This window comes from Leucoraja erinacea, chromosome 4 (genome assembly GCF_028641065.1).
Source record: "Leucoraja erinacea ecotype New England chromosome 4, Leri_hhj_1, whole genome shotgun sequence".
Taxonomy (NCBI): domain Eukaryota; kingdom Metazoa; phylum Chordata; class Chondrichthyes; order Rajiformes; family Rajidae; genus Leucoraja; species Leucoraja erinaceus.
In genome coordinates this window covers 22,681,422-22,705,716 of record NC_073380.1, presented here as the reverse complement: position 1 = coordinate 22,705,716, position 24,295 = coordinate 22,681,422, and the positions used below count along the sequence as shown (strand labels likewise).

General features: G+C 40.5%; 1 protein-coding gene across 2 annotated transcripts in view; it reads left to right on the top strand.

Annotated features, from left to right (window-relative positions):
• The window catches only part of col22a1 (collagen, type XXII, alpha 1), a 260,574-nt gene that overhangs the window by 210,662 nt on the left and 25,617 nt on the right, over nt 1–24,295 (top strand). The window contains exons 43-53 of one of the 2 annotated variants that reach the window (XM_055633867.1): nt 36–83; nt 2,561–2,674; nt 3,083–3,136; nt 10,342–10,395; nt 14,862–14,915; nt 15,849–15,902; nt 17,617–17,670; nt 20,722–20,775; nt 21,036–21,089; nt 21,441–21,485; nt 23,552–23,605. In XM_055633867.1, the coding sequence (XP_055489842.1) occupies nt 36–83; nt 2,561–2,674; nt 3,083–3,136; nt 10,342–10,395; nt 14,862–14,915; nt 15,849–15,902; nt 17,617–17,670; nt 20,722–20,775; nt 21,036–21,089; nt 21,441–21,485; nt 23,552–23,605 (639 nt within the window). The remainder of the gene's footprint in view (nt 1–35; nt 84–2,560; nt 2,675–3,082; nt 3,137–10,341; nt 10,396–14,861; nt 14,916–15,848; nt 15,903–17,616; nt 17,671–20,721; nt 20,776–21,035; nt 21,090–21,440; nt 21,486–23,551; nt 23,606–24,295) is intronic. The other variant, XM_055633868.1, reaches the window with a different exon arrangement.

Below are 24,295 nucleotides of genomic sequence, written 5' to 3'. Positions count from 1 at the left end.
ATAAAAATAATGCAATGGTATGCTCTGACCTACAGGCCTTATTACCTCTTACTTCCAGGAGAGAGGTAGAAAACATGGCTAAGGTGAGTAGTTCTGTGGTCTTGTAGAGTGACCACATGAAAGGAAAAGTCCAAATCTGAATATTGGGTGTTAGAGTTCGACAATGTGAGATTGTTGGCTCAATGCAAAGTTAAACTCTCATTGTGATTTGGCCATGTCATGAACTGCTTGTTGTGGTTAATGGAGACACAAAAACTGACACTAACTTCCTGAAGTACACATTCCATTATATTAGTGAATCACCTTATCCTATAAAAAAACCTATTCCAAATAATCTTAACAAATAATAGGCGGGCCAAGTATCAAGCAGGATTTGGTAAAGTTCTTGCTTTCTCTGATATTCTGAAGCTCCCACGCTTCGATTTTTCAATAACAATATTGAAAAATGGGCCGCTATATTCTTTCCTTACTGATTTGATTCTCCTTGATCCTATCATTACTCTCTCACTATTATTCTGAGTTAATGAAATGTTTTGTAATAATGTTGCATGGGATAGATTAAATATTATTCTATGATAGATCCTGTACAATTATATCTTAATCTTATTGATCATAAGATAATGTTGAATATCAATAACTGGCTATATGATTAGATTATCAAGAATTGTGTAGAATATCATTCACTGTGCACAATGAAAGAATATGAATATTGCCAAAAATTGATTATTTGTGTTATTAGTGTGAATGATCTGGTCTCAAGAAAGATGCTTGTATTCTAATTTTCATTCTAGGAGGTTGAAAGCTAAAGTGCATGTTAATGAACTGCTGAAGGAAAACAGGAAGGGGGGTTTAGGCAGCTGTTTAAGGAGGTGTGATGGTAAATTATCTCCTATCTGCAGTTGATTGCAAAACTGCACAGAGCATATTGTGGTAATCACTCAAAAATACTGTCCCGACCGCGGAAAAGAAGGAGGATTGAACTTTATCACAGTTACATCACAGTGAGGAATGTGGGGAGCCGCTGTGGTGGATGTTTATGTTAATTTTTATTTTATTTGGTTGTGTGCCTTACTGCTTTTCACTTGGTGTGGCCATATGGTAACTCGAATTTCACAGTACCCTATGGTACATGTGGCAATAAACCCATCTTGAATCTTGAAATATCTGAGCAACAGTATTCTTGACAATATGTTTTCAATTTTCCAAAGAGAAATTTTCACCTGGTCAGTCAGCTCCAGAAATTAAAAGCAGAATAATACATTAAGGAAATAGCCTGATAATAAAAGTTCACTGAATTTTCAATGCAGTTACATTATTTATAGGTTCTTTTTTAGCTTTAATCTCTGATTTGATGGACTTCCTGCATTTTTCAGAATTTTGCTAGACTTCTTCTCAGTTTAGTATGGAAAGGTTGGGTATTTGGAAGTAGTTGCGTAATTGTGTTGCAAATTGACTTCAAATTGCAGCAGTTAGTATTTGCTAAAATCTATTTGCCTAATTGTTAAAAGTAATCAATGGAATGTGAAGTATTTGTTCCTTTCCTTTTCAAAGTATTTCTTGATGTATTTTAACCATGATCAAAACACAAAGTGCAGCACGAAATCAACTGGTCAGTCAACATCTTGGGAAGAAATGGATATGCAATATTTTGGGTCAGGATCCTTGTTTGGATGAGAGCAGCAGTGATCACAGTGAGAGAGGAATCATTCAAAATATTTAATTAATCCATCTGAAAATTAGCACGAGTAAGGGAAATTGTCCAATCCTCCAGAATAAGTAACCCAATTTAAAATTGCTTAAAATACTCTAAAAATATTAACTATTTGAAATATTGCACATTATCAAATCAAATATATTTTGACATCACAAGATTGTTTCAAACTACTTACAAGTACCCAGCAAACTAAGGAACTTAATCTTCTTGATGTAGGTGCAATAGGCAGAATATTGGGAGCTATGTGGGGAGAATTTTAAATGTCATTAAGTGGAAAAGAGTACAGAAGAGATTCACCAACATGTTATCCAGATTTACAGGTTTAACATATAGGGAAAGGATGAATAGATGATATAAGCTTTGAAGCTTTAAGGCTGTGGGGTAATCTTATGATGGGCATGGATATAGTTAACATTGCGATAGGAAATGAACTGTTGAATTATTGTACAGAGTCAGCCAAGATTTGATGGACTGAATAGGTTTTATCTATGTTACAATGATTCAATGATTCTATAAATCTAGCAACAACAATTCTATCACCATCATTTTCTCATCATTGTCAGGCATGCTGATGGCTATCTCTGCCTTACCCAAAAAATTGATTTAGCTGAAAAGCCTAAAAGATTTCTACTGACATAATTAATTATTTTGTAAATGTGAGGAGAAACTTCAGGAGATTCTGTGGTGTTCCTTACCATATGAATCTAAAATTAATGTATCTGTGGCTTCAACCCTGAGAGGATTGGTAGGCACCAGATCATTGGACAAACAAGATTGGGTAACTTCTTCTGCTCTGTGTAATAATTCTAAATACGTTCGGATTTAATTGTAATTTGGCTCCTTCAGGAGTTGTGTACCAGTTGTCCCGAAGGTCCATCTGGATTACCAGGAGTCCCTGGCATCAAGGGAAGCAAGGGCTACGCAGGTCCTCCTGGGAAAGATGGAAGCAATGGACTAACAGTAAGTGAAACCTGAAAGGATTTATGTTGAAGAGTCTAACCTTGATCAATATCCCTATGAAAAGTAAATGTTTATTATCCACAGTATGGATTCATGTATATTGAAGTATATCTGTTGGCACTTCTATTTATTGTGCTGACTGTTAATTATGAAAAAACTGCCCGTTAAAGAGCAGTAGATGGGAAAAAACAAATGCAGGTCAGGCCAGAAGAAACTTAGGATGGTTACGCTTATTTATTGTGTAAAGAATGGTAAAGAATTGTGTAAAGCATGATAACATGAAGAGAACCAATTAATACTAAGTCTGACAATATTTTCTGTTCTACATACCATATTTTGAAATAATTTGATATGCTTCACGGAGATTATTTTTGATATCCATCCTTAATCAACTTTTCATTTCATTAGGGAGACCAAGGACCACCAGGGCCACCAGGGCCCCAAGGTCCAGAAGGAACAATGGTAAGACAATTTCAGCATGTCCTTACCTGAATCAATTGCTATCCTTCCCTTTTTGAGTATGCTGGAATTTCCTAGGCAACACTAGCCTGCTAAAGCAATACAGATCCTCCCTACCTTCCAAACACCCAACATAGGTACGGCCCAGGATATGATTAGTTCTCAGGCACAGTATCATTCGAAAATTGAGGTGCACCTGCAGATTCTTTACCCAGCTATGGGTTCCAGCATACATTTTGCTTATTTAGAACTGCCATGATATATTATGTTAAGTTGAGGTCTGAGAAAACTTCAGAAACTGTGACAGAAAGGAATGGATCAGATAAATACTTCCCCAAACAAATTACCATCACAGTTAGAAGTGCCAAAACTGTACAAAACAATTAATTAAAGTTACTACCATATTTTTCACTCCATAGTGCCTCTTCATTTAACTGGATAATATGCAAAAAACAAGTTTTTTTACCCTGTACCTTGGTGCATATAGCAATAATTATCCACTACCCATACCAAGTACTACAGTCAGGAATATCAAGGCAATGCAGAAGTAATATTCCACAAGGCCATTTATGCAATTGCTTATATAATGTGCTTGATAATGAAATAGTTTGTCTTGCCTTATGATTTTTCTATCTTCCATGTGAGGAATTCAACTCTGCCCAGCTCCAACTTGACATCTGGAGTTCACTCTCTGGAAAGGGCAAGATCTCAATCATTATACCATAGCATTTTGGCATGTGTGACCCATTAGCTTACAAGCCTCTTTAAATGTGAAATGTCAGCATTTTATTTAAAAATGTGGTCTACATTTGCATTCCTGCATTTGCATTCATACAAGCTAGAAACTGAAAAAAAAGATGTTCTGAATTTTACTTTCCCTCCCCATAGTCAGTAATATGTTAAATGCCCTATCAGTATCATCTTGTTATAAATTAGTGGTGGAATACTAAACCAATTGAAGGGAATTTTAATAACACCTTCTCAAGAGAGTATAACATTAGTGTCTGGATAGAGTAATCCAAATCTGAATTGATTTTCCCCAGCCACTTAAATGTTTGTCCATATAAATCAAGTTAGTCAAGGAAATGGTGTTGGGTAGACTAATGGGACTGTAGGCTGAAAAATCCCCAAATCTCCAGGGCCTGATGGTCTGCATCCCAGGGTACTTAAGGAGGTGGCTCTAGAAATCGTGGACACATTGGTGATCATTTTCCAATGTTCTATAGAGTCAGGATCAGTTCTTGTGGATTGAAGTGCAGCTAATGTTACCCCAATTTTTAAGAAAGACGGGAGAGGGAAAACAGGGAATTATAGACAAGTTAGCCTGATATCGGTGGTGGGGAAGATGCTGGAGTCAATCATAAAAGATTAAATAGCGACACATTTGGATAGTAGTAACAGGATCGGTTTGAGTCAGCATGGATTTACAAAGGAGAAATCATGCTTGACTAATCTTCTGGAATTTTTTGAGGATGTAACTAAGAAAATGGACAAGGGAGAGCCAGTGGATGTAGTGTACCTGGACATTCCAAAAGTATTTGATAAGATCCTACAGGAGATTAGTGGGCAAAATTAGGGCACATGGTATTGGGGGTAGAATGCTGACATGGATAGAAAATTGGTTGGCAGACAGGAAACAAAGAGTAGGGATTAACGGGTCCCTTTCAGAATGGCAGGCATTGACGTGGGATACCGCAAGGCTCGGTGCTGGAATTGCAGCTATTTACAATATAAATCAATGATTTAGATGAAGGGATTCAAAGTAACATTAGCAAATTTGCAGATGACACAAAGCTGAGTGGCAGTGTGAACTGTGAGGAGGATGCTGTGAGAATGTGTAAATAGCTCTTTCTAAGCTCCCCCCAGTCTAATTTCAGTCAATAAAATACTGAATCAAGCACTTGAGCAACTAAACTTTATTTTGGATAGTACAACACAAATTCCCCTATACAATACCTAACCACCGCGGGTTCGATCCTTGTATCTGCTTGGCCAAGCCCTTCTAGCCTCGTGCAAGCAGAGACACTCCAAAAGGTCACGCAGTCCCAAGCGTTCTTCCAGAAGAACGACACAGGAGCTCGTGGGGGCTACATTTTATAGGTCCCCGAACCTTGAGGGTCTGAACTACATGGAGGTGGTCTCTGTACAGTCCAATAGCACATATCGCACATATAGCACATGTTGGCCTTCTTGGTTTCTTAGTCCTCCAAATTATTCCAAATGGAATTTAAACTGGAGATGGACATAACAAGAGGATTTCAGTATAGGAGTAAAGAGGTTCTTCTGCAGTTGTATAGGGCTCTGGTAAGACCACCTCTGGATTATTATGTACAGTTTCGGTCCCCTAATTTGAGGAAGGACATCCTTGTGATTGAGGCAGTGCAGCATAGGTTTACGAGATTGATCCCTGGGATGGCAGGACTGTCATATGAGGAAAGATTGAAAAGACTAGGCTTGTATTCACTGGAGTTCAGAAGGATGTTGGGGGATCTTAGAGAAACATATAAAATGACTAGACTAAGTGGGACCCGTTGGGTCCCAGCATCACACAGGAGGACTGGTCCCCCAACACAATAATCCACCTCTCGACCAATTCCAGTGGGGGAAGGGGGGGGGGGCTTTCTGGAGCCCTAGTACGGGAGTTGTGCGCTGAAGGGACTGGTTTCCTGAGGGATTGTATGGACACTGTGGGCCGAATGGATTCTTGGGCTGGCGGATCAGTCTATAGGCAGCTATAATTAGGCAAGGCAGCTCGCTTTAGCACTTTCAAAAGCAAAGGCAAGGCAGCTTGCTTTAGTACTTTCAAAACAGCTTGCTTTAGTACTTTCAAAACCAAAGGCAACACAGCTTGCTTTAGCACTTTCAAAACCAAAGGCAACACAGCTTTAGCACTTTCAAACCAAAACATGCTTTTGCATTTTCAAACTACATTTCCAAACCACATTAAGGGCACTGACAGGTCAGTAAAACCACTCATAGTTTAGTAAACATGTGTTCAGTGTTATTCACAGCTCAGACTGAGAATTGCGACCACTCGCTCCCCCATCTTGCAGAGAACTGAGGCACCTCCACACTTACGGGTTTTATAGTCCCTCCGGAAGGGGTGTGGCCTTCAGGAGACAGATTCTCAACATTTTTTAAACACTAATAACTCTTTTATTTTTCATCGATGGGAAAAATCCTCTTGTCTTGCGCAGCAGAGGGGGACTGAGTAAAAAAGATGGTCAAAAATCACAGCCGTTAAGTGGCAGCGTTTTTGCCAAAATCAATATACAGAACACCAGGAAGTGGTCAATATCAGACTTTTAGTAATATAGATAAAAGAACTGGACAAGCTAGATGCAGGAAAAATGTTCCCAATGTTGGGCGAGTCCAGAACCAGGGGCCACAGTCTTAGAATAAAGGGGAGGCCATTTAAGACTGAGGTGAGAAACAACTTTTTCAATGAGAGGTGTGAATTTGTGGAATTCCCTGCCACAGAGGGCAGTGGAGGCCAAATCACTGGATGGATTTAAGAGAGAGTTAGATAGAGCTTTAGCGGTTAGTGGAATCAAGGGATATGGAGAGAAGGCAGGCAAGGGTTATTGATTGGGAACGATCAGCCATGATCACAATGAATGGAGGTGCTGGCTCGAAGGGCTGAATGGCCCCCTCCTGCACCTATTTTCTATGTTTCTATGTTTCTATATTGATTACAACAGTACATGATTGACAGTTCCCTAACCCAATAACATAGCAACTAATACATTGTATTCAAAGGGAGCTTCTAGAAGGAAACCAACATAGATGATAATGCAACATGTGCCTTGGGATTCAGACAACCCAGACAAAGCTTAACATTTCAACCAATCAACAACTATCCAAATAAGGCTTCGCAACATTATTTATGGATATCTGGTTTGCATTGACCCAATTAGCTCCATGCATTTTACATCTTATCGTAAGACTTCTGCAGTTGTCCCATTCTTTCTCAGCAGCTCTTATCTGGGCCACAGACAAACTGGCACCATTCAGCAGCTTGTCTCAGTTCTGCAAAGGCACATTTAACGACCAAAATGGCCTAGCAGCACACAAGCCCTTACTGAATTTTAATACCATGGCTGCTCCAATTTACCTAGGACTAACAAATGCCCACTCACCCAAATTGAGTGCGTGGGCAGGTGCATGGCAGATAATGTGGATAAATGTGAGGTTATCCAATTTGGTAGCATAAACAGGAAGGCAGATTATCTAAATGGTGTTAAGTTGGGAAAAGGATAAATACAGTGGGATCTGGGGGGGTCCTTGTTCATCAGTCAATGAAAGTAAGCATGCAGGTACAGCAGGCAGTGAAGAAAACGAATGGCATGTTGGCCTTCATAACAAGAGGAGTTGAGTAGAAGAGCAAAGAGGTCCTTCTGCAGTTGTACAGGGCTCTGGTGAGACCACACCTGGAGTATTGAGTGCAGTTTTGGTCCCCTAATTCGAGGAAGGACATTCTTGCTATTGAGGGAGTGCAACGTAGGTTTACAAGGTTAATTCCCGGGCTGGCGAGACTGCCATATGTTGAGAGATTGGAGCATCTGGACTTGTATACTCTGGAATTTAGAAGGATGAGAGGAAGTCTTACTGAAACATATAAGATTATTATGGGTATGGACACACTGGAGGCAGGAAACTTGTTTCTGATGTTGGGCGAGTCCAGAACCAGGGGCTCCAGTTTAAGAATAAGAGGTAAGCCATTTAGAACGGAGATGAGGAAACACTTTTTCTCACAGAGAGTTGTGAGCCTGTGGAATTCTTTGCCTCAGAGGGCGTGGAGGCCAGTTCTCTGTATACTTTCAAGAAAGAGCTAGATAGGGCTCTTAAAGATAACGGAGTCAGGAGATACGGGGAGAAGGCAGGAACGGGGTACTGATTGCAGATGATCAGCCATGATCACATTAAATGCCGTTGCTGGCTCGAAAGACCTAATGCTGTACTCCTGCATCTATTGTCATTGTCAATTGTCAATTGTCATAGAGTACTATCAGTTCTAACTAACTTTAGGATATTAGTTTAGTTTATTGTCATGTGTACCGAGAATATACGTGATTACAACTGAGCCACCCACGGTGTACAGATAAGTGATAAAGGGATTAATGTTTAGTCCAATAGTCCAGACTCCTGCAGTTATTGTCTATTACATTCACATTCCCAGACTATTTGAGTTTTCCTTACATTCATGCACATGCAGTCAATTTTATAGATAAATTAGAACCACTATTCAGTCTTCGTTCAGATAGTCAAGCAGATTGTTGCCTCTTAATGTGATTGAATTTAAGTGCAAGAGTGGAAAGATGCATAAGAGATTTCAGTGGAATATTGTGCGTAAGTCTGGTGTCTATACGAAAGAAGAATTGTACTTGAAAAAGAGCATGTGCAGGGAAGATTCACTGGATTGAGGTTTGAAATGGAAGGTTTATCAACCAGCAGTCTTTTAGAAGAATAAAAGATATCTAGTTGAACTGTATAAGAAAGAACTGCAGATGCTAGAAAAATTGAAGGTAGACGAAAATGCTGGAGAAACTCAGCGAATGAGGCAGCATCTATGGAGCGAAGGAATAGGTGATGCTTTGGGTTGATACCCTTCTTCAGACTGACGTGGGGGGTGGGGGGGGGGGGGGGGGGGAGAAACGAACAGGCAGATACATTAGGCTCTGGGAGACCTGGGAAGGGGAGGGGAAAGAGGGAGAAAGCAAGGACTGCCTGAAATTGAAGAAATCAATGTTCATAATGCCGGGGTGTAAACTACCCAAGCACAATATGAGGTGCTGCTCCTCCAATTTGCGGTGGGACTCACTCTGGTCATGGAGAAGGCCCAAGACAGAATTTGGATTTGGAATGGGATGGGGAGTTGAAGCGCTGAGCAACCGGGAGATCAGGTTAGTGTTAGGTGAAGCAATCGCCATGATGTTGCCGATGTAGAACAGTTGACTCCTTGAACAGCGGATGCAATATATGAAGTTGAGGAGGTGCAGGTGAACCTCTGCTTCAGTTGGAAAGACTGCTTGGGTCCTTGGATGCAGTCAAGGGGGGAGGTAAAGCGACAAGTATAGCATTCCCTGTGGTTGCAAGGGCAAGTACCAGGGGAGTGAGTGGTTTGAGTGGGAAGGGACAATCGACAAGGGAGTTACGGAGGGAACGGTCTTTGCAGAAAGTCGAAAGGGGAGGAGATGGGAAGATGTGGCCAGCAGTGGGATCCCTTGGAGGTGGTGAAAATGTCGAAGGATTATCTGTTTTATGTGATGGTTGGTAGGGTGGAAGATGATTCTGTCCTTGTTACGAGTGGGGGGATGCACCTATTCCTTCACTCCATAGATGCTGCACCACCCACTGAGTTTCTCCAGCATAGTTGAACTGTACATCATACGTATGGGGCATTGGGGGGGGGGGGGGGATGTAGGGATGATATTTCCCTTGACTGCAGTGCTTATTTCCTGAAAATGAGAGCCCTTGGCCATTCAGGACAGTAATTAAATTCTTTACCTGAGAGGATTGTGGAGGGTAAGCTGCTGAATATATTTTAAAATGTTATTGGTAAAGATTTAGATATTAAAGGAATTGTGGAGATGATTTAAGTTTTGGAAGCTGACTGAGGTAAAAGATGAGCCATGATCTTATTGAATGGCATGGAAGAAACAAAAAGCAGAATGACCTACTCATGATTCATTTTCTTCTATTCTTAACTGATTAGGTATTGGAATGTGATATTAAACCAATCACATCATAAATTCTGTGTCTGCCAAGTCCCATCGTAGATTAATCACCTCTTCAAAACTCTCTGGGACCTTTTGTTGCCTTCTACTCCCACGAACTCTGATAAATGACTAGTTCCAGTTCACCAAAATTCTTCAATGAAGACATAATTTACACTGGACCTATTTGCTCCCTGAACAGAATTGCTTGCAAACCCATTACAGAATACAACTATAAAAATTTTTTTTTTTTCCTTCTGCAAATAAACATATGCTATTGCCAGTGCCCATACCTGCCTAAGAACAGCATAGTACTTTGTATTCACAAATCAGAATCATGACAGTCACTGGCCTCAAAATATTATGAAGAAATTCTAAACCAACAATCATATCCTTGATCTTCTATTTCTCGTAATCTCTCACTTACTGGGATTGTTATTAAATTGCTACCAGCATCTAATGCTCTGTTATTCTTCTGTACCAATTCATTAGGGTAGCAAAGGAGAACACGGATCATCTGGTTCATCTGGTGAAAAGGGCGAACAGGTAACTGCCGTAGAATTGCCACAATCTGAAAGCAATTCCAAACTGTAATTCATTTTGGTTTGGTAGAGGTCTGTTGTAAAATTACTACTTGTACTCTGAAAATTACGAACTTCAGACGAGCAGCACTATGTTGTAACATTGCAATTTATATCTTGCACCACTTAATTCAGGATACATTTTTTTTTGTCCAAACTAATATTGGCTTCTTCCATCTACAGCTGAAATAGGCCATTGGCAGAATGGCATGTTAACAGAGTCATAGAGTGATACAGTGTGGAAACAGACCCTTCGACCTAACTCGGCCACACTGGCCAACAATGTCCCAGCTACACTAGTCCCACTTGCCAGCGCTTGATCCATATCACTCCAAACCTGTCCAATCCATGTACCTGTCTAATTGTTTCTTAAACAATTGGATAGTCCCAGCCTCAACTATCTCCTCTGGCACCTTGTTCCATTCACTCACCATCCTTTGTGTGAAAAAGCTACCCCTCAGATTCCTATTAAATATTTTCCCCTTCACCTTGAACCTATGTCCCATGGTCCTCGATTCCCCTACTCTGGGCAAAAGACTGTACATCAACCCGATCTATTCCTCGCATGATTTTGTAAACCTCTATAAGATCTACTCTCATCCTTCAAGGAATAGGGACCCAGCCAACTCAACCTCTCCCTGTAGCTCACACCCTCTAGTCCTGGCAACATCCTCGTAAATCTTTTATGAACCATTTCAAACTTTAAATTATTTTTCCTATAACATGGTGCCCCGAACTGAACACAATATTCTAAATGCGGTCTCACCAATGTCTTATACAACTGCAACATGACCTCCCAACATCTATACTAAATACTCTAACTGATGAAGGCCAAATTGTCAAAAGCCTTTTTGACCACCTTATCTACCTGCGACTTGACCTTCAAGGAAACATGCACCTGTACTCCTAGATCCCTCTGCTCCACAACACTACCCAGAGGCCTACCATTTACTGTGTAGGTCCTGCCCTTGTTCGACATACCAAAATGCAACACCTCACACTTCTGTATTAAATTCCATCAACCATTCCTCCGCCCACTTGGCCAATCGATCCAGATCTGCTGCATTCTTTCACAACCATCTTCACTATCTGCAAAACCACTAACTTTTGTATCATCAGCAAACTTGCTAATCTTGCTCTGTGTGTTTTCATCCACATCATTGATGTCGATGACAAAGAGTAACGGGCCCAGCACCGAACCCTGAGGCACACCACAAGTTACAGGCCTCCAGCCTGAAAAGCAATCATCCACCATCACCCTCTTCTTCCTTCCTTGGAGCCAATTTGCTATCCATTCAGCTATCTCTCCTTGGATCCCATGCGATTTAACCTTCCAGAGCAGCCTACCATGTGGAACCTTGTCGAATGCCTTACTGAAATCCATGTACACAGCATCTACAGCTCTACCCTCATCAACCTTTTTGGTCACGTCTTCAAAAAACTCAATCAGATTTGTGATACACAACCTCCCATGTACAAAACCATGCTGACGATCCTTAATCACCCCTTCCCCATCCAAATGCCTATAAAACCTATCCCTCAGAATACTCTCCAGTAACTTACCAACTACAGATGTTAAGCTCACCGGCCTATAGTTCCCAGCATTTTCCCTGCAACCCTTCTTCAAAATATTTGCCACCTTCCAGTCTTCCGGCACCTCTACCTCAAAAATAGGCAGGTTAAACAGCTGCAGCATGGAGGGCAGCTATCAAATTCAATAGCACGAGGACCAAGTGTGGATCACGCAAAGCATCTCAGATAGTTCAAATCTGTGAGAAGGGCAAGAGTGTGATGAGGAGAAACCCAGGATTGGGGGAATAGGGTTGATGATCAGTAGTTTAGTAGTGGGGTCCTGCAATTATTTCTCTCGGTAACTTTTTGAGGGTTTCTGGTCAGATAGCTAAACCTGTTGGGTTCACATATTGGCACCAAACTGCTTAAGAAATTAATGAAGACACAAGGAACTGCAGATGTTGGAATCTTGAGCAAGACGCAAAATGCTGGAGGAACTCAGCAGTCGGGCAACATCTGTGGAGGAAAAGGACTGGCAACATATTGGATCAACATATTGGATCACACCAGCCTTAAGACTGTGCTCCCAAAATTCAAGCAATATGTGGATTTTGATACCAGGGGAGAGAACATCTTGGACTTGGTTTACACCAACACCCCAGAGGCCTACAAGGCAGCCCCACGCCCTCACCTGGGCCACTCGGACCACATTTCAGTGTTTCCTACGCGGGGAAAATCCAGGGACACCTCTGTGACACAGGAGACACCAGGAGGATGTGTAAGGGAATCCAAACACTGATGGGGTACAAGGCAAGGCAGCAGGTAACTGACATGGACACTTCTCTGAATAACTTCTTTGCACGTTTTGATGCAGCAAACACCACATCCAAGGGGAGAGCCAGCCCCTGCTTACGAAACGACCAGCCAATCCTGACCATAGACCCGATGGACACACGGAGAACCCTGTCCAAGTTCAACCCGTGGAAAGCAGTCGGACCCGACAACATCCCAGGACGTGTGCTCATGGAATGTGCTGAGGAGTTAGCAGATGTGCTAACAGACATCTTTAACATCTCCCTTAGTCAAGCCATTGTCCCCACATGCCTCAAAACTTCCACAATAATCCCCATAGTGAAGAAACCAGTTGTTGCCTGCCTAAATGACTACCACCCTGTCGCCCTAACCCCAATAATAATGAAGTGTTTTGAACGCCTGGTGAAACCCCACAATACTGCCAGCCTCCCCTCATCGTTAGACCCCCTCCAGTTTGCCTATCGCCCCAACCGTTCTACAGAGGATGCCATCTCTACCACGCTGCACACAGTACTCACGCATCTGGAAAACAAAAACACCTACGCCAGAATCCTGTACATTGATCAGCTCAGCGTTTAACACCATCATCCCACAGAGACTTGTGGAGAAACTAACCCTGCTGGGCCTCAACACCACCCTGTGTCACTGGATCTTGGACTTTCTGACAGAGAGACCACAGTCAGTCCGTGTTGGCAAGAACACTTCAGGCTCGATCACGCTGAGCACCGGCTCCCCTCAAGGCTGTGTGCTCAGCCTGCTGTTGTTCACACTGCTCACACATGACTGTGCTGCCAGATTCAGGAACAATAAGATCATAAAATTCGTGGATGACACAACAGTGGTGGGACTCATCAGCGGAGATGAGGAATCAATGTACAGGGAGGAAGTAAAACAACTAGTGGACTGGTGCGGCAAAAATAATCTAGAATTAAATGTCGGCAAAACAAAGGAGATGGTTGTCGACTTCAGGAGGGCGCAGCCAAAGCATACACCCCTCAACATCAGTGGCACCACAGTGGAGAGAGTGGAGAGCATAAAGTTCCTCGGTGTGCAAATTACAGACAGTCTCACCTGGTCCAGAAACACCACTGGGACCGTCAAACGGGGCCATCAGCGACTGCACTTCCTGAGGAATCTAAAACAGGCCTCACTCCCCACCAACATCCTCAGGACTTTCTACAGGGGTACGGTGGAGTCTGTACTCACGTACTGCATGAATACGTGGTACTCCACCTGCAACTGCTCGGACAGGAAGGCTCTGCAGAGGGTAGTGAGGGGAGCAGAGAGGATCATTGGCATCTCCCTATCCTCGGTACAAGAACTGTTCCAGAGCCGCTGTCTGAAAAAAGCTCAGAGAATTGCTAAGGACAAACTGCACCCCCTCCACATACACCTGGATCTCCTGCCATCAGGCAAGAGATATCGCAGCATCAAAGCCCGGACTACAAGACTGCTAAACAGCTTCCTGCCTCACGCTATGAGGCTGCTAAACAGTCACTCTGTACTCGCAGTCACCTGATTCTGAGGCTTGGCATGGACACTTTAATAACTGGTACTGGCCACTTTAATAACTGGCACTGGCCATTCAAATCAGCTGCCCCGGACATTTTTATGATTGGTTTTACTGTATTTTAACGTTGTTGTTTTGCCTGCTTTTAACTATTTATACTGTTCCAACCCTAATGCTCTGCTATTCCCTGGGAAACATCTTTTCATTTTGCACTGTACAACTGTTGCTTGCAAGATGACAATAAAGGTTGATTATGATTATTATGATTAGGACCCTTCCTCAGACTGAAAGCAATGAACGCTCGACTAGCAGGTGGTGGGAGGTCAAGTGAGGGTAACAACTTGGGAGTGGGTGGGAACTTATTATTATGGAAGTTGAGGAACCTTGTGAAAGCTAAGACAATAAATTACTTAAATTAGCTATATAGAATTACCTATGCTGTTTTGGGACTGATACGTTCCCATGGTATTCAATTTAGGAAATGTAGTGGAATATGCACCAACTGTTACAGTATATAGCTCATGTTTCGCAAAATGGCAAACTTCAAGGTGATTTATTTAGCTTTCCTACTAAGATGTTTTGCTTGTGTTTCTTAGGGTAATCCAGGGTTACCTGGCTACCCTGGACCCCCTGGTAATCAAGGCCAAAATGTAAGTATGAAATTTTTAAAAAGTAAATAAGGGCCTGTTTTTTTCCCAGTGCACCTGAGTATGACGTCCAGTACTAAATTCTAATTTTTATGGCCATTAGTGAATGTGATTGTGAGGATGTACTGTGAACTGCCGAAAGGATTCCAAGCATCTTGAATCTAAGCGAATTGTGAAGGTTGAGCAAATTTATCAAATTACTCTGCCGGAAGGCGGAGATGAAATTAAGATTTTGTGGTTAGTCAATAGCCTCTCTCATCCCCGGAGAAGACATCAACATCAACCTTCTTAAGGATGATCACAATGGAACCACAATAGTCCAGTGGTGCAGTTGAAGCCAAAAAGGTTAAAAGAGATTAATGGAGCTTATAAAATACACCCAGGAGATCAAGAACAGCATTAGGCAAGGTGATCAATATCATTTGGTACAACATGCCAGAGCCTTAAAAAACTAAAAAGTGCAAATGCTGGAAATCTGAAATAAAAAACAGAGAGCTCTGGAAATATTCTGCAGTTCTTAAAGACACTCAGGCCATTGTAATTGCTAACACATTGGCAATTATTCTTAGAATTTGGTTGATTCTAATGAGGGCACAGTTGGCAGAATTGCCAGAGTAGAAATATCATGACCACTTTAAATATAAGGAATCTAATTACCATAATCTGAAATGGATCCCTATATATTCTTGACAATCGCCTTCTGTAAACAAATCTGTTGTGTTGGGGGGGGGGTCTATCGTGTAACTGGCTTGTTATGCACATGTAGTAATTGATTGTATACCTAAAACGGTCCTTTCTTTGTGCAATTTGATTGTCAATACTTTACAAATATTAAAATAGTGGAAATACACTTAGACTTTTTTGAGTCAGAATCCAGTCCACTTTAAAAGTGGCATTAGAGACATGAACTAAGCTAAATTATTTTATTCCATTCAGGGAGCTGATGGTATTCCTGGCTCTCCTGGTGCAACAGGTCTACGAGGAGATAAGGTAAAATCAAACTTTAGAAATCAAACCACAGACCAAGTTTTGGTACTTAATTTTATCTGGGTACTTAATGGTCAGCAAGGACATGGTGGGCAAAAGGGCTTGTTTCTGTGCTGCACTGTTCTATATGTCTGGAGATGATGGTAATTGTTGAAGGTCAGCTCCAAGACATGGGTCAGGGCAATGTCAGTGGCCCAACATCCTCAACTGCTTTGTCAAAAGCCTGCACTTCATCATAAGGGAGAAATGGAGATTCAGCAAACGTCAATTCCATTTACTACTTCTCAGAAGTATTAGGCACGGGTGATGAATGCCAAGTGACATTTGTGTCATGAAAGTACATGTTAATGACAAAGTCCAACAATGTCTAACAACATATCCTTGACATACAATTACCATCATGGGGACCCCACCATTATTATCGAGGTAGATTAATTCTTGATAAGAAAGGAAGTCAAAGGCTAAGAGGGCTGGTGGAAATGTAGAGCTAAGGTTGCAGTCAGATCAGCCATAATATTATTAAATGACTGAGCAGGCTCATGGCCATCTACTCTAATTCCATTCCTGATTTGTTTGAATACAATCCTGTATGGATGGTTCTTTTGGGAGATGTTACAAGAGTCTGTTACTTCTTAATTGCCACACCTCAGTTAATAGCAGCAGGTTTATTTTTGCCTCTCAAAGACAGGTTGCCATCTTCCAAACAATGAATTATATAGATCAATAGATGGCTTACACAAAAAAGGATTTTGATACCATCAGACTTATTTTATGGACCTGGAGTAATCAGCTTGCTATTGATTTCAAAATGTTTTGTACAAAGTTTTGCAGCTTTTGTTTTGATCCAATGATTTGATTGTTTAGAGCATCGGTCATCTTGTCAGTCATTAAAATGGAAATGGCTGTGACTTGCATATATTCATTAGGCAATCCTTGAGTCAGAAGGCACTTCAACTAATGGCAGCTATGATTGTGCTGTAAATACCCCACACCATGTCATTGAGATTACAATTGAAATGGTCACCGTTGCATTTAGAGTCATGTTAAATGGCGTTTAAGCATGATTTATGTGTAACAGAGGTGTAAGTGGACAAATTTCTTGGAAATAACATGGAGACACAAGGAACTGCAGATGTTGGTTTACCAAAATAAAAACACAAACTGCTGGAGTATATTAGTGAATCAGACAACATCTCTGAAGAACATGTATAGATGACATTTCAGGTCTGGACCCTTCTTCAAACTCAAGATCCTGACCTGAAACATCAGCTATCCATGTTTTCCAGAGATGCTGCCTGACCTGTTGAGTTACCTCAGCGAAGATAGACACAAAATGCTGGAGTAACTCGGTGGGACAGGCAACATCTCTGGATAGAAGGAATGCGTGATGTTTCGGGTCAAGACCCTTCTTCAGACTGCGGGTCCAGGGGAGTGATAAGAAAGTGTAAGAAATCAAAAAAGATAAGGATCAAGGAAAATGTAGAATAGACCATTGTTAGCTCCAGCACTTTGTGTTTTACTAATAATAATAATATTGGAAACATAGCAGTACTCATTGGTGCTGGTGGTTCAGTAAATATTTCTGGAAGCTTTAAATAAAGGATTTAACATGTTTGAAGTGTGGGCATCTATAGTAGAATGCAATTAAACACATAATTTATTGAGCGACTGCTGTCAGAATGGAATTGGTAATAGTTGAACCTATGGATATTTTCAGGGAAAGGAAGGTGCTCCAGGAAATCAAGGACCTCCAGGATTGTTAGGACTGCCTGTAAGTAATCTGCCTTTACATTCTGTTTTGGTTCACTCCAATATTACATGAAAATATTGGGAATACTGTGTTTAACATAAAGGATAGGAATACGGATTGTCTTTGGAGACACTCACATCTTTACACTATAATCTCATTAGGTTTCACAGGAATTTATTTATGAGTTTGTTTGGTATTTCAATTACATTCTGGTAGAGTTACAGTCCGCAAGTACCAATATATTTTATGTATGAGTGGATCTGACATGGTTTAACAGCTGATTTTAAGCAAATCTGTAAAAAACAACAACATGATATCAAACCATGATATACCATGGCATTCCACTTGGATGAAAGGGTAAATACTGAAGACTGAATGGTGAGTACTTAATTTCCCTGATTAAGTAAGGATATATTTACATTGAAAGGAAAGCTAGGATGGTTTATCAAATTAGTTCTTATAATGAGGGGTTTGACCTGTAAAGACAAATTATGTATGGCTTTAATAAATTTGTGTTTGGCAGAATGAAAGGTGATCTTGTATTTATGCTCTCGACAGCTTATCCCCCTTAGTCTAGTTCAGTAAAACACCGAGTCAAGCACTGGATCAACTAATTCTTTACTCTCACTAACATAAACAATATTCCTATACGATACCTACCCAACACTGTGGGTCCGATCCTTGTCTCGACTCATCCAAGTGCTTCGGCCTCATGCAAATAGACACCTACAGACAGTCAACACAGTCCCAAGTGCCCTTCCAGAAGATCCATATGGTGCCTCTCTTTTATACTGTATCGGACCCGTGGCGCGAAACTATATGGGGGGGGGGGGCAACCCCTACAAGCCAATCACAAACAAAGATCATATAATACATTTATTGACCCTTCTCTAACCCAATCACAAACCCAAATCACCCGTTACATTGTTTCCACAGATGGTTCTAGTTGGAAGACAGTTCACCAAAGTAAAGAAACATTTCCCCATGTGGCATAATCAATTTGAACAAGGTTCCATACGTTGACCAATCACAAGCTAACAGCACAAACATAATTAACAATACTTTACAACACCCCATTCTATAACTAATCCTGATCATGCATTTGCAACCCTGCGCAGCTCTTTCTGCAAAACCCTCATACATATTAACAATAGAGAGGACATCTGGATATCACCTTATACTTACTTCCTCCCAGGGTCCAGACACCCTGGAGCCATGAGACTCATGGCCCTGCAGCTTTTTACGGAAAGATAACAAGCAGGCTTTGCAACTGCAAGCTGGGAGGGAATACATCAAAGTCCCTCACCCTGAGCACAGGATCGCCCCAGGGTTGCGTCCTCAGCCCCCTATTGTAGCCCCCCTGTACACACATGACTGTGTGGCTAGGTTCAGCTCCAACTCAATAATTAAGTTTGCTGATGACACTGTGGTGGTGGGCCTGATCTCAGACAACGATGAGAAGGCCTACCGGGAGGAGGTGGCTGATCTAGCACTCTGGTGCCAGGATAACAGCCTCCTCTTGAACATCAAAAAAATGAAGGAGCCGATCATGGGCTTTAGGAGGCCACATCATCCGAGGATGTACACTCCCCCGCTTGCAGATCCAGAACACAGAACACATTTCCTGCATGCAGAACACAGAACACAGGCCCTGCTTGCCGTCCGCTTCAGCTTTATTCTTCCCGCTGGACAGCGGGTGCCGGAAGGGGCATTACCTTCATGATGACAGGCTGCTCATCACACGATTTTTTGAACTTTTCTAATATTTCACTACTCTGAACAAAACTTGGGGCACTTGGAGCAGAGGAGAGCAGTGATTAAGGTGGCGAAAAAATCCTAGCAATACATCGTAGCATTTTTACGCAAAATTATTTACAACACAGGCCGGAAGTGGTCGAGATGAGAGCTTTAGTAATAGTATAGATAATCTTCCTTTTCCACTTTGTCTATCCAAACTGTTTTCCTAGAATATTTAGTTTTGACCTCAGTCATCTTGGTTGATGTAATGGCTAATCACATCCCATCTATTTATTTCCATTTGTCCAATTAATTCATTTATCATTCAGATATATTTCTCTGTTCTAAATATAATTATAAATATGCTCTTATGTGCATCGCAGAGTACTTGGGGAAGTGGCCCTAGAAATTGTGCATAAATTAGTGATTATCAACATTCCTTAGATTCTGGAATGATTCCAACAAATTGGAGGATAGATTAATGTAACCTCAATATTTAAAAAAATGGTGAAAGGAAAATGGGAATTGGTGGTGGGAAAAATGCAAGAGCCCATTGTAAAATATAGAGCGGCAGTGTACTGTAGATTGATGGGATTGATAGTGACAACATATTTATTTAAAGGAGTTCATGCTTCGGAAATCAACTTCATTTTGTTTTAAAGTATCTTGTGAAATATTTGAAGGAGAACCTGTGGATGTAGTATATTTTGATTTCTAAGCAGATTTCAATAAGATACTGCACAAAAGATTACCATGTAACATTAAAGCGCATGGGATTGGGAGTATGGTGCTGATAGAGAACTGGCCGGCTGGCAGATAACAAAGAACTGGAATAAACATTTTTTCTAAGTGACAGACACTGGCTTCTGTAATACCACTGGAATCAGTTCTGGGACCCCAGATATTTGCAATATATTTTAATGATTTGGATGAAGAAATTAAATGTACAAGCTTGTGGATGATACAATGCTGAGGTGGGAGTTTGAGGCAGAGAAGGTCACATTGATTTGGACAGATTGAAGGACTGGACAAATAATGGTAGATGCTATTGAATATGAATTACCGTGTGTTTATCCGCTTTATTAGCAATTTCTGGAAGCCAGATTAAGATCTGATTGAGGGTGGAGCTGCAATGTTTTTCCCCATTCATTTTGCCAACTTCCTTCCCAATTGCCATATAAAATGTTCACAGTGAGCCCTCATACAGCAATCCCCACTAAGGGGTAGAGAGCACTAGGCCTATGTAATGTTATTTGGAACATGTTCTAGATGGAAGTGAAGCGCTGCTTCTTGAAATGGGTTAAAGTCAACAATTCGTCTTTTTTAAATATTTAGGGACTCGCAGGAAAAGATGGAATAGCTGGAAAACCTGGACCTGCAGGAGAGCCGGTAAGAAACAAAACCGTTATCCTACTCCATCTTAGTCCAGATTACAAATGTTATATTCCCGTACTATAATAGAGCAAAGTCGTGCATATATAATTCATTAAAATAAATTTCTGATCGTAGCCAACATCTATTGAAATATTTGGAATTAGAAATCAAAGTTTCCCTCACTGTTTTATATAATGCCTAATATAAACCAGGAATGTTTTAAAACTTTTTATGTCATGGAACAATATTCTACAGTCTATACTTCAATGTTTTAGGGCAGACCAGGTAATCCTGGACCTTCAGGCAGGAATGGACTCCGAGGAATCCCAGTAAGTATTGTATTATTAATTTTAACTCAGGCCATTGCAATGTATTAGAGACATAGTGTTAATTATTTATATTGGGGTGTGTTAAAAATTGAGTTAAGATCATGCATTTAGCCAGGCATATAATTTAATGCATATTCAATTATATAATTCTAATGGCTGAAAGCAATCATATTTTTTGCCATTATCATTCTGCCAGTTCAGGGCACAAGAATGCCAATATGTTCTCAGCCATCACCTATGCCCTGGCACAAAGAAAGCAATAAAACATTTAAAAGGCCTTATTATGAAGAGCAAGATTTTAACATGATAAATATTTATCTAACCTGTTGATTTTATACCTTTTTTACATAGGGGTTTAAAGGCCTTCGTGGTGCAGATGGTTCAATCGGTCCGAGAGTGAGTACCAGAAATACATTTTAAAAAGCAGAATGTTGAAATATGGAGAAATGGAGATATATCAATTTAAAATAAAATCTTGTATCACCCTTAGAATAGCTGCTGAACCTTTGATGAAATGGTGTTCTTGAAGGAAATGTTTAATCCAAGGCTCATGTTCTTGTTGAGCCACGATTAAGACTAGATATTATTTGGTTCTTAAAAAAGTATTCGACTCATTACCATTCCTCAGGCTTGAAAGTCATGGGAAAAATAGCAGTTAGTTAAAATGGTTTGGAAAAGTGCAGCAGATGCTGGAAATTTGATTCAAAAGCAGAACACAGTTGTAATAGTCATTAAACCAAGACAACATTTATGGCAAATGAATCGGGTTAAAAATCTTTCTTGAAAATGGATTGGCAAATGGTTAATAAATTACATGGGTAGATGTCTATTTGGCAGTCAATTCCCATTAAGTGCACCAAGTTTCATTATTAAGGCAAGTTTACTGATGAAATGACTTGAAGAAAGGATATCTGTTTATATTTGCAAAGAGTACAGATTGGAATCAGCTGCAATTATACATCTCAATGTCCACATATCCAACACTATATTTTTAAGAACAAACAATGGATGGAGAAGTGGCTATTCCAATACAGTTTTCAAAACAAAGGAATAAAAAAATCTGTCAGAAAGAAGCTTGATATGTCTCATGTACATAATGTGATTGCATTAGTAAATAGATTAGTTAATGGCCGCGGGACCTGCCATCGCCCGTCGGAGGCTTTAACATCGGAGAAGAATGGAACAGGGGAGAGACAAGACTTTGCTTTCAATCACAGTGAGAAGAAGATTCACTGTAATGGATGTTTGTGTAAACTGTGTTGAGTGTGTGTCTTGGTTCTTTTCTTGTTGTATGATTGCAGAAACCAAATTTCGTTTGAACTTCTTTTGAGGTTCAAATGACAATACATTTGTATTGTATTGTATTGTAGATCTGATCCCTTTGGAGAACTCTCTCAGGAGGTGTACTATGAATATTTAAAATTACTTCTTTTCTGATATCTCTTGCAATAGTTAGGCCATTATGTAGTCATCAGACCTCCCTTTATGACCTTAACAAGAGTTTGAGCTTTGCTCAAGTAAATTTAGAATCCTTATTGCCACATTTGCGAAGCCAGGGGAAATATATTCAATACAAAATAGGTAAGATCAGTTCACATATTTTTTGGCAATTAATTGTCATTAACTAATATTTCTGACTTGGAATCTGCTTTTGTCACACTATTAATTTAATGTCATAGACAATAGGTGCAGGAGTAGGCCATTCGGACCTTCGAGCCAGCACCACCATTCATGGCTGATCATCCCCAATCAGTACCTCGATCCTGCCTTCTCCCCATATCCCCTGACTCTGCTATTTTTAAGAGCCCTATCTAGCTCTCTCTTAAAAGCATCCAGAGAATCTGCCTCCACTGCCCTCTGAGGCAGAGAATTCCACAGACTCACCACTCTCTGTGAGAAAAAGTGTGTCCTCGTCTCCATTCTAAATGGCTTACTCCTTATTCTTAAACTGTGGCCCCTGGTTCTGGACTCCCCCAACATTGGGAACATGTTTCCTGCCTTTAGCGAGTCCAAACCCTTAACAATCTTATATGTTTAAATGAGAATCCCTCTCATCCTTCTAAACTCCAGAGTGTACAAGCCCAGCTGTTCCATTCTCTCAGCATGACAGTCCCACCATCCTGGGAATTAACCGTGTAAACCTACGCTGCACTCCCTCAATAGCAAGAATTGCAATAGAATCATAGTTATAGAGTTATACAACAGGAAAACAGGTCTTTCAGCCCAGCTTGCCCATGACGACCAATATGCCCCATCTACACGTCCCACTTACCCACGTTCGGCCAATAACCCTCTAAATCTATCCTAAACCGACCCTATCAATTTAATAGGAGTATGCAGTAGTGGTGTTGAAATACACTTCTGTCTAGATCAATATCCCGAGCCCAAATGTTACCAATATTATATTAAAAAAATAATAAGGTAATACAGGGGCCCTTTATTGCTCATTTCTTTTGTTTTAGGGTGAAACAGGAATGGTTGGACCGCCAGGTCTACCAGGTAAACCAGGAAACGATGTAAGTATTCAAACATAATTTAAGCTTTCATAAATTGAATTAAAGATATGCTAATATATCTTGAGAAATAATGATCTTGTGAATTTGACCACATTCTGTGTACCATTGTCATGTGCATTCTATTTCACTCCGTGTTTGTTATTTTCTTTCATGTTACAATACATAGTTTCATCACACGTTATCACATGCAGCTTCCTTGTATTTTCAGTATCATGTACATATACTGCATGCAATTTAACACATTTTGAAGAGGAAGTAACTAAAAACATGAATGGTTCTTTCGCTTTGAAAGACACCATCATTTAAGATAAAGTATGGCTGTCAAAAATGCCAATCAGTAAATTGATTCATAATGTTATTTGAACATTAGATTGATCTTGCCACCTTTTCTGTGTATTTTGTGATAAATGTCTGAGAAATATTAGAGTACCAAGAGTCTAATGAAAAGGAGAAACTAAAGGAAACTAAAGGATATTGGTATGTGAAAAACAAAACCAGAGAAATTAATGCGACTGAGAGTCAATAAATTCCCAGGCCTCGATAAATCTGTGTACTTAAATAGTAGTCATGGAAACACCAGGTGCATTGGTTATCTTTTTTCAAAATTATATATGGAGGATAACAAATGTAGCCTCACTATTTAAGAAGAATTAGTGCACAAGTGCTGATAACCTCAGAAACTGTACCCAT